Source organism: Mesitornis unicolor, unplaced genomic scaffold (genome assembly GCF_000695765.1).
Source record: "Mesitornis unicolor isolate BGI_N332 unplaced genomic scaffold, ASM69576v1 scaffold29929, whole genome shotgun sequence".
Classification (NCBI taxonomy): Eukaryota; Metazoa; Chordata; class Aves; order Mesitornithiformes; family Mesitornithidae; genus Mesitornis; species Mesitornis unicolor.
Window position 1 is genome coordinate 29,544 of NW_010207216.1, and position 11,312 is coordinate 40,855.

At 52.5% G+C, this 11,312-nt stretch overlaps 1 protein-coding gene across 1 annotated transcript in view; it reads right to left on the bottom strand.

Annotated features, from left to right (window-relative positions):
• Nucleotides 1-11,312, bottom strand: part of LOC104546619 (myosin phosphatase Rho-interacting protein-like) — a 56,432-nt gene that overhangs the window by 21,231 nt on the left and 23,889 nt on the right. The window contains 8 exon segments of the mRNA XM_010192055.1: nt 893-927; nt 929-941; nt 1,180-1,289; nt 1,682-1,771; nt 1,984-2,052; nt 3,400-3,456; nt 5,489-5,605; nt 6,521-6,662. Coding sequence (XP_010190357.1) covers nt 893-927; nt 929-941; nt 1,180-1,289; nt 1,682-1,771; nt 1,984-2,052; nt 3,400-3,456; nt 5,489-5,605; nt 6,521-6,662 — 633 coding nt within the window.

Consider the following 11,312-nt stretch of genomic DNA (forward strand, 5'->3'; position numbering starts at 1 on the left):
AAGACCAGGTTGCTTTTTCCCTGTCCCCTGGGTTTTTTTTTTTAAAAGAAAAAAAAAAAAAGGAAAAGAAAGTAAAATAAATGGAAACTGCAGGACTTCCCATCTGAGGTGCAGAAAAAGAGGAGCATGCAGTGAATCACGAGATATACAAACCACAAAACGTTAATACAGGAGAGAACACAGTTTTCCAACCTGGGCTTCAGCACGGATAGTTTCAAAGAGAAGTTTTTCCTGGGATTGCATGGAAATCAAACATACACAGGAGTGAGGAGAGAGGCGGCTTCCCCGAGACCCCCGCGAGATCCACCAGAGCTCGGGCAGGGCTGGGAAACGGTGGCCGAGTGCCAAGCGGGACGGGGAAGGAGAGGCTGGAGCAGCTCCAGGCCAACAGCGCCGGGTGAGAAGAGCCATTCCATCACCGCGGGGACAAACCTGGCAAAAAAACCTGCTCGCTGCAGCTACAGTAAGGACGGGAGACGGCATTAACGGTGCGGCCGTGTTCACGACGCCTGTAAGAGGTGGCCCGTACGAGTGCGGCTGGCGCTGTGAGCTGTGAGGAGGTCAAACACCCTTTACCCACAGCCGCAAGCGCTCACAGGAGGGACTCTGTGAAGCCGGGGGGGTCCCTTCCTCTGGCACTGACGGCAGGAGGAGACGCGAGCATTGCTAACGGGTAAGGGGAAGGAGCTGCGGCAGCTGCCTGCGAGATCAGAAGAGGAGGGAAGGCGATTCACTGCCTGGAGTTTAAGATATATCAGAGCCAAACAGCTTCGAAATCGAACCCTGGGCTTGTGCTGTCGTGACCCATGGCAAGGACGGGCAGCTCGTGCTGAACAGTAGCCAGAGGAAAGGGGGAACCCAGCACAACTGAATCCAAGTGGTTTCACAATACCTGGTGGGAATCCAGAGGAGCCTTGATATAGGAACAGTATTTCATATTCCTATGCACAAATTAAAAGCCACATTTTCAACCCTCTTTGAAATCTGCACGCGTAAGAGTAACTCAGCACATCAACATCCCCACAAAGCGTATCCAAACTAAGCCCAGAGACAGGGATGTGAGAAAAAGCTGCAGCTTCCAGGAATGGACAGGCTCAGAAAGAGGAAAGAAAGGGGATTAAGGAAGAGTTACTCCTGCACAGCAAACCAGACAACCACAGGGCTGCTGAACTCCTTTACCTTGTTACGTCGGGAGCTGTGGTGGGGCGCACGTGCTTCATGATGGTCTGGATCCAGTTGCGGCGAATGCCCGATGTCATGGCGGAGAGGGTGAACTCCCCTTCCTTCGTCTACATGGAGAGAAGGACTGGTCAGAGGGGCTGATTGCACCCACCAGCATCATCCTGCTCCCTCCAGCACCACCCAGCACCCAGTACTGGGGCACCACTCACAAGTGGTGCAGAGGGAGCACCCCATCAGGCCGATGTTGTCATAGCTGACACCCTGTGGCTGAGACAAAACCTTCCCTTCCCCACCCCATTTTTTGCCAACCAAAAAACCGTCTCTCAGATCCAAGGCCACAGCTCTCTGGAGCGCTGTGGTGGATGCAAAGTGCCCTTTCCTAGGTGTTTGGGGAGATATTTCTTTCCTTTGCCATGGATGAGCATCCCCAGGCAGCAGCACAGCGTGAGCAGCCCCAGGGGCTATCCCGCACCTGGGCTCTTCCCCAGGTTTTCCTTACATGGATCTGGAAGCCGTAGTTTCGCTGAACCGGGTACTCGGTAACATCATAGCACGTGGATAAATCGATTTCTCCATCCAGGTCAGCTGCCTGGAGATAGAAAAGGTAAAACAACCTGTCACACTTTGCAACCCCAAAGCACAGGGGGCTTGCAGAGTGACACTGAGAGAAGCACAAAGCCCTGAAGAGCGATGCTGCAGGACTCTGGCATCTGGGAAGAAAACCTCCCCAGGGTCAGTCTGGGAGCGCCTGGGCTCCCCAGGGAGCAGAGCGATGGGTTGAACAGCGATGGGGACACTTACCTCCTCCGCCACCGAATCCCGGTAGTATCTCAGGCTCTGGTCAGTCAGCACAAACCAGTGCTTCTTCCACTAGGGAACAATAAAACGGGCAGTTATAATCCTGCTCCTTCCCCTCCAGCAGAGCCTGGGCAGCTCATCACAGCTCACCCAGCAGAGATGGCCTGCAAGGAGGCAGCTCACAGCCTCTCCCCTCCCACCGCCGCATCCAGCTTTGTCAAGAGACCCTCCAGAGGGAAGGGGAGACTCAAACAGGCAGCAGTGCAAGGGACACTGCGATGGTTTTGCACCACCAGGACCCAAATTTCCCCAGTGCTGATGCACTGGCAGAGCACTGGACCCCCAGCAGCACCAACCCTGTGTGTGAACACTGTGAGAGCCACAGGGGCCGTCAGAGCCTTCCCATTGGTGCCAAGATGATGGAGCAAGCACAGCTTTTAGTGGCTGCACTTAAAGCCTTGGAGGCACCTTTTAAAAATAAAACAGCAGTAAAACATTCATGTTTTATCTGCAGTACCTAAAAATGGAGTTGCAGCTTGTTCCTGGCCCTTGTTCTATACAAATACGCCTTCTGCACGCTCCCAGTGAGGCACAGGCTTACCCAAGGCAGCTTTTGGGTAATAAAGCACTCGCTCCAGCAGCTGGTTCCCCCTCTGGCTGCCTACAGACACCCTCAGCTTCAGTGCACCAGTGGAGCCCGGGCCACAGCTCTCACAGCTGCAGGTGATTTGTACTCATTTTCCCCTCAAGAGGCTGAGCAGGAGGGAAGGAAATCCAGAAAAGAGCATTTGCAAACAGCCATGGGCACCCACACGGCATTGGCATCGGTGCCCATCTCTAAGGCTCCGATGGAGCAGCACATCCCCCTGGGAATGGACAGGAGGAAAGTGGCTGCTTCTCTCAGTGCCAGCTCAGAGGGATTTTATTCCTTGACCTTGCCATTCCCCTGGCACTCAGGAGACTTTACCTGAGCCTCATTACAGATGCCAAAGAGGCTGCTGGGTCACAAGGGAGACAAGACTAATACAGAACGGGAACATGAAACCAGTGCTGCTACCCAAGCTGCCCCCGCACCCTAGAAACCCATGACACCATATCCAGCTGTGGGGCTGTGAAACCTCCCCAGGACAGAGCAGTGCCTATTACTACTCCAAAATAAACACCATTTGCGCAGGGCTCGCACAAAACCACCGCTGCCTGCTCCAGAGCTGCGCAAACTCCCTGTTGCTACTCTGCCCAAGCAGAAAACATCTGGTTTCTCCCATCTGGATCTACCCTGCAAGGACATCGAGGTGATGTCAGTGCGGAGAGCAGCCCCATGCGCAGCTGGGACGTCGGAGCGGGCATCAGCTGCCAGAAATGGGGCCCAACCGCGGCACCGTCGAGCGATGTGAAGGGCAGAGCATCCCCAGGACTCACCTGCCCGTCCTCGTACTGCTTGGTCAACCAGCCCTTCTTGAAGTCCAGCAGGTCAGGCTGCAAGGAAGAAGAGAGGCAATCAGAGGGGAGGGCGGAAGCGCCCGCGCCCAGCAGACAGCAGCAGCAGCTTGATAAAACATAGCAGTAAGAGAGGCCAGCAACAGTTAAACTGGATCACTGTGCTGCGTGGAGCTACATGTTCGCTCCCAGGAGGAACAGAGACCCAGTTTATTCAGGCTGTGCCCGTCCTAGCACTTCTCACGCAATCTCCTCCTGCTACACCAGCATTACAAGAGGAAGAAGCCAGGAATTAGCAAGACTGCAGGCAGCTTTGTCGCTCTATTATATATTACAAAAGAAAAACTATGTGCTATTAATGCAAGGCTGCAGGGTTCAAAACAAGGCTGAGCTCCCAAGGCTGGAAATACAGGGAATCCCAGCACGGCACCACCCAGACGACGCCTGCTCTTTCCTCCATCCATCGGGATGGTGAAGCTCAGAGAAAAGCAACCACGATAGCGTGGGTAACTCCTGCCTGTGCACAGGGAAGGATGCAGTGGAAAAGCTTTCCCTCCCTGGAGGCTGAGCTTGTCCAGCCGCTCCACGTGCTGCAGTGGAGGAGGAAAGGAGAGCAGTGCGTGAAACGCAGCTGTAGTGTCTGAAATGGGTGGTAGCAAGGAAAAATCAGGAATTGGAAGCTTATTCAACCAAAACTATGCTATGGGGCAGCATGTCCCACATTTGAGTGCTCCCACGGTGGTGGGAACCCAGCCCTGCTTCATAGAAACACAGGGGGAAGTAAATGCCACCTAGACCTTCCCAAATACCCTGGAGAAGCAGAGGAGGGAGTAGAGCGACGCCAGCCTGCACAGCCCTGGCTGTGATGTGGCTGCAGGAATTAAACCTGCCAAGCCCCACCAGGACCTGCTGACGAGGCGGCAATAAGGCATTATAGAGAAAATTGCATTTGCAATGACTACATCCATCTCTGAGGCAGGCCACGAGAGCTGGGCACTCTCATCTCAGCCCTAATTTACCCTGAGAGAGCAGTAACACCTCCCGCCTGCTGTTTTTCTGCCAAAATGCAGGTGTGATCGTGCTTGTGGGGTCTTGGTCCTGTTAAAGCCCTTTCTGTGCTACAGGCGAGCATCGCGCAAAGAACTGACGTTTGGGATCAAAAATAACTGGCTCCCAACCATGCACTTTGCAGAGAAGGAAAGCAGAAGGACTGCAAGAGTTACAGCCTTGTTATTAATCAGCTGGGAAGCAGCACAGGGCAAGAACCTTCTGCAAAAAGCAGATAAATAAATAAAATGCACAGGTTTCAGGCTGGGCTGCAGTGAGACACTACAGAAGCATCCAGGGTGGGAAGGTTTTTCTTATATTGCTGCTGTTATAGCAGGAGTGGCACAATAAAGGCGTACTTAATGTAAGGAAAATGTTTTCTTCCCATTGACTGCGTGATTTTCGTGCATCGCCACTTACTGTGCACTTCTCGCACCTTTTTATTACCACCAAGAATTTAAAAATCACTCTTGTGGCTGGACAAGTCTGTGTGAAAAGCTACTACAGAAAAGCTGAGCTACTGCATTTTTCTGAGAAGTCCTTCAACAGAAACTGTCTGTCCACGAAAAATGCAGCTCGTATTTACAACAGCCGTGTAATCTTTCTGAGAGATTAGCAAGTGTATTTATTTTGTTCCTCGAGAAGGGCTTTGAGCGAGAGGGGAGCATCTCGTGTTTGTTCTGTGCTGTTTGCCTCCAGGTCTGGGGAGCATTTGAAAAATGCAAAGGGAGGGAAGCTCAGGAGGGCAGGTCCAGCCCTTCCTCGCAGCCTGCGTCCCACTCACACCCACACCAACAGCAAGGGAGCGGCATTAGGAAACCAGGCCATGTATCAGCTCTGTTTAACGTGCAGAGCATGAAGTGTGAAGCCAAGCCACTGAAACCTGCTCCGAATCAGAGCGTATCCTGTGTCCTACGTGCTGGATACAAGGAAAGCAGCAGCCAGGCCACTTTTCTTTGGACCTCCATAGGAAGGACCTCTCCTGTCCCTCTTCAAAGCAGGGGACATGGCCCTGGTGGCTCACCGTCATCGAGGACTCTGTGGACCTTCTGTCCAGTGACTTTGCCCGGCGATGAGGGGACAGTGGAGATGCAGACACATCCAGGATGGAGCCCACAGCTGCGCCCTCGCAAGTGAAGTCCTGTGTGAACAGCATTAGCCCAGATCAGCACAGGAACTGGGACAGCCAGTCCCGCTCTCTTGGCTCACAGCATAAAAATCCACATACTGAAGGGGCATCTCAGGCTCAGAAAAAGTCTCATTGCACTGGCAACACACTTTCTGGTCCTCTCAGGCATTAATTTGTTCCTGATACATCTAAGTGTATCTGGGACTCTCAAAAGTCTGCCTGTTTCTTTTGCTACTTCACCCCATCCTTGCTGCACCCAGGGACAAACCCTGTAGCTTAACCCCTATAGCTAACCCCTATAGCTTAACCCCTACAGCTAACCCCTATAGCTAACCCCTATAGCTTAACCCCTATAGCTTAACCCCTACAGCTAACCCTTATAGCTAACCCCTACAGCTAACCCCTATAGTTAACCCCTCAGCTAACCCCTATAGCTTAACCCCTATAACTAACCCCTATAGCTTAACGCCTATAGCTTAACCCTATAGCCAACCTCTATAGCTTAACCCCTACAGCTAACACTTTGAGCTAACCCCTATAGCTTAACCCCTACAGCTAACCCTATAGCTAACCCCTATAGCTTAACCGCAATAGCTAACCCCTACAGCTAACCCCTATAGCTTAACCCTATAGCTAGCCCCTATAGCTTAACCCCTATAGCTAACCCCTATAGCTTAACCCCTATAGCTTAACCCCTATAGCTTAACCCTATAGCTTAACCCCTATAGCTAACCCCAACAGCTTAACCCTATAGCTTAACCCCTATAGCTAACCCCTATAGCTTAACCCTATAGCTAACCCCTATAGCTAACCCCTATAGCTTAACCCCTACAGCTAACCCCTATAGCTATACCCTGTATCCCGGTCTGTCTGAGCCCAGGTGTCACCCCAAAAACCCCACCACGAGACCTCAGCTGAGCACCTTACCCGTTTCCTTGGGAAAACCCTCTTCTCGCTCCTGCCCTGCCGCGTCTCGCTGGAAAGGGCAGCGCCGGCCGACACGTTGGTCTCCATGTGCTCCGCGTTCTCAATATCTAACGCCTCGAATTTCTCAATTACCTGCGAGCGCCTGGAAAACAGAGAGAAAAGGGGAAACCAGAGCCGGTTTAAACACAAGAGCGGCAACTGCGCTGAGCTGTACAACCCCACACATTCAAGGCTGCAGAACTGCTCGACCCAGTGTTCATGCACACCTGGCTTTTGGTCCCTGTTTCTCTGCAAGTTCTAGCGTGCACAAATCCAAAAATCAGGGCAAAACAACCCAATCTGACCTGCACCATTTTACCTGCAGTCAAAGTGGAGGGGAAAAACCTCACGCTCCACAAATAGTATCTTCCTAAATATCTAGAAAAAACCCTCGCAGTAACTTCTTACTTGTAAATTTTCCAGCCCTTTGAGATGCAGGGATTTATTGGGCAGCTTTGGCTTCAGCTTTGGCTTTACTCTCTGGCACTGCAGCTATCGATGGCCCCCAGGCCATAGACACAACAGACCAAGTTGGGGTGCAGGTACCTACGGGTCACCCTGTGTGTTCACTGCGATAGATATCCCCTAAAAACCCACAGGGGCAATGTCCAGAGGACTGCAGGGAGCACAATTTGGGCTCTCAGACACCGCCTTGGTGGCCCATCACACCGTGCCATAGACATCTCCAAGGATGGAGGAGGACTATGAAGAAATGTGGATGGAGCAGGAGCCAACCATGGAGCAAACCCAAATGGGATGCTCCTAAGATCGAGCACACACCAGGCCTTCGCAGGTGGAACTAAAAGCTCCATTTCAGCATGAAAAGCTGCTTGTTGAGAGGAAATACTGGAATTTTCAAAGGGCCTGCTGGTGTCTGAGTTTGCATTTCCAGGGGTTCGGGCAAGTATCAACCTCAGGTCTTTAATCCCAACCTGGGAACGTAAAGCAATAACCCACCACTAACACACACACCAGATGAGCTCCAAGCTGTGAGGTTTAGAGCTCAGTTTCGAACCTCCCCAAAAAGCTCAATCCAGGCAGGTTCTTGACACAAAATTTGGACTCGCTTGCTCTGTGCGAACCTCTAATGTGCATGAAAATCAGAATGGCAACCACACGAGGGGAAACAGGTTATCCAAAACAGCATTTTTAACACTTCCCACAGAGAGAAACAGCAAGGTTAAGGGCTCAAAAAACATAAGAAGTTCAGTTTTCAACCAACATTTGCACCAAATTCCATAAACGAGACAATCTGAGCACATCTCATGCCCCAATGGGCTGGGGGCCCCCCACGCTGGCTCAGCCTTCCCTGAGCCTCAGGTTAGGAGGGAATAAGAGGTCGATGAATTAACATTGTCTGTGCCCTATTAGGTGAAGGCCTGAAGAAAACCAAATCAAGAGGAAAACAAAAAACCAAAACCCAACCAAAAAAACCATGAAACGAAAATCAAAAGCAGGTTGATTTCTCATGAAAGGGGCTGCACCACCAGGTTGTTCTACGGCTCGAGATTGAGATGAGATGGTAGCGAAGCAGGCGAAGTAAAGGCGGACACGTCACACAGCAACACAGCAGGAGAAGGTGGAGAGCAACAAGACCTGGAAGAAAACAAGGCTGGAAAATGAATGAACAGAAGAGGAAATTAAATATCTGCATACAAAAACAAAATCAAAATCATCCCAGTAATTCGTCATTGAGAAAGGAAGGAGAAAAATCAATCGCGGCAACCAAATCACAGCCCCGAGGGTTAAGATCATCCGGATTACAGGAAAGAATCGTGGGGGTTATTCCCCCATTAGCTCAACATTTTGAGAGGTTATTGCTACAGATCCTGGGGGGCCAGGGAGGGGAAGGGCTCTCCTCTCCCCACTGCGCCGAGGAGGGGAGCTGCTCCTTCCGAAAACAGCAGCTCCGTGTGGACAAAACCAGGCTGCGTGCAGGAAGGTACAGGAAGCGTTTTGAGAAGCTGCGGTGCGGTTTAGTGCTGGTTTTTTTAAGTACAAAGCTCGTCCCAAGTCGTTCCTCGGCCATGCAGGGCGTTAAATCTTTTCCAGGCCACTAAACCTGAGCTGCAGCTCTCGGCTGTGAGGTGGAGGGGTGTGTGCGGTGGGAAGGAAAGCCGTAAAGAGCAGCACGGGCTATCGTTAAAGGGGATTTTCTTTGATTGGAAGGAAGGGCTTCTTTTTATTGGATTCATTCATTATTTAGTAGTGAGAAAGAGAGCGAGCGTCAGGGAAAGGAAGAGGAATTTCCCCAAGAGGTCCACAAAAATTAAGAAGATATATAGGAAAGTTATACAGGAAAGAAAAAAAACTATACTTGGGAGAGCAGGCGCTGGTTTTTATGGGTAAAAGCAGCATTTAGAGCACAGCCTTACATCTCAAGAAGCTCCAGAGAAGGCATTTGAGAAAGAAAACTCTTTTAAAGCGATTTCAGGCAGCTCTGCTATGTATCAGGGCTAGAAATACGCCTCAGCACCCTGACCATGCTCCTGCAGCCGATCCGGCAGGTGCCACAGCAGACTCTTGCCAGCCTGAGCAAAACATGGGGTTAACCAGGAAAGTTGCAGTTTTAGAGGCTGCATCCCTGGAAATGTGCAAGAAAAGCTGAGTTTTCCAACCAGAAATCCCAACGCTCCCTGGGAAGCCCACAGCCACACCCCCAGAGGAAGCCGCTCCGGGTCTCTGCACCCCAAGGACTCCCCATGCGACGGTGATCCCCTCCTCAAAGCTGCTGGCACCCTCTTGAGGTGTGCCAGGATTTATCCCTGCAGCTGCAGAGCCCCGCTGGCATACGGAGACCGACGTCTGAGGGCATCCCTGAAGCCTCTTTGGTTGTGCCTCTGTGTGCAAAACAATCCAAGATCGGGGTTTCCAAATTGCTGCTCCTGCTCTTTCGCCCTAGGGATGGGTCTGAGGTGGGAGACTGGGGGCACAGCTCACACTTCTGGACACAGACGCCCTCCCCCGGCCCGGTCGGACGCCCCTGCCGTGTGCCAGCAGAGGGAACTCGCACTCTGCTGCTCTGCCAAAATCCTGGAGATTATCTCCTCTGCTCTGATTCATATTGCTGAGCGGCTGCCGCGAGCTCAGGCGTCTGCGTGGGGCGTGGAGTCTGCGCCAGGTAGCAATGGTCAACATGGAAAATTTCCAGCGCAGCCCTGGACATAAGTCACGTAATATCTCTTCACTGTAAGAGCAGAAGCCGGAAAAGCAGCTTTATCTGGAGCTAAGCCTACAGGTGTGGCACTCAGGATGCAGCACTGGGTACCTAAAGTAATTCTTTTCCATCCCTAGCGCTGGCACTCGCACTGATTTACAGTAGGAAAACAAAACCAAAACCAAATGGGAGGAAGAGCCGAAAATACCAACAGAATCAGAGCAAATTTGTTTGGCTGCACTGAGATGAAAGGCGGATCTGAATGATGCCCGGCTGGCACCTATGGGGTTGGCATGTGGGCAAGCGTTCCCGGATGGGTTAGTGGGTTACTGAGGAGGATTATTAGAAATGGAGTTAAACCCAGGGAAAAAGCTGACCCCCGCAGCATGGAAGTGAGTTATTGAATTTGCTCGACCTCAAACAGCACAGCCCGAGCTTGGAGGAGAAAAATGAGAGGGATATGTGGACTAAGTAAACTGAAATTCAAAAAGCAGCCAAGCCAAGCTGAGCAGGGTGCTGGTGAATGTTAATTCTCTGGGCTGCATCTCCATGCCCTGTCGAGACAACCCCAGCGCTCCAAACCCTCTGGCAGGTGGGGACTCCTCACTCTGCTGCCGTCACCCCCCTCCCAAATGCTGGATCGGGCTCAGCATGACCCTGGTGCAGCGCTCGCTCCCCTTTCTACACCCATCCTTCTCTGACCAAGGCTGACACAGGGGAATTTCTGCCAATACTGATAAAGCAGTAAAAACCTGTTAACAGCCCCAGGAGCCCAGCTGGGCTGGGAAAACCAGACTTTCCCTGGGAAAAGGCACCCGTCAGCAGGCAATGACATTAAAAAAGGACAGTTTCTGGCAGGAGCGTCCTCTCCCAGGCCCCCTTATCTGCCTGTAAATCTGCTCCTCCCTGTCCTTGTTGGCACATCCCAGCTCTGTGCTGGATCCCAGTGCTGCAGGATACCCCTGGGGCTGGAGCAAGGGACTGTGGGCACCAGAGACAGGCACTGGCCAGGGTGTCCTGTGCAAGCAAACCCAGCAGAGACACCATCTCACCAACACTTCACACCAGTGCAGCCTGCAAACCAGCAGCCACCCAGCTGGGGTGGCCAAGGGACCCATATGGCATCCCTCTTGGGGAAGACTCCATTCCTGAGGCAGAGCAAGCCAAACCCATGCTCTTCTCCTTTATTCCCAGTCCAGCACTCGCTGCGCACGCTGCCGGGGCTGGGCTGGGTTTGGGATCCTCCTGCCAACCGGCAGCGCTGGCACAAAGCTCCGCCGCACATCCCAGACCCGCTCCCGGCAGCCAGGCTGGAAAACAGCCCTCGAGGGGCTGGGAAGAAACGGAGGAGAAGCGTCTGCTGAAACCGTGCGAGAGAGAACATGCCCGGAGGAAAACCAGGGCAAGAAAATCAGACTGGCAGGCAGCCCTCTCGCCCGGGGCCCGTCTCCCGGTTCGCTCTGCTGCCCTTGCCGCACAAATGCCTCTCCCAGGGCAGGTCGAGCCCATCCTTCGCCTCGCCCGGAGAGCACTGGGGTGCAGGGGTGCGTGTGGACGCCCTCTCCGTCCTCCTCTGCATTAAGCTGTTTTGGCGCC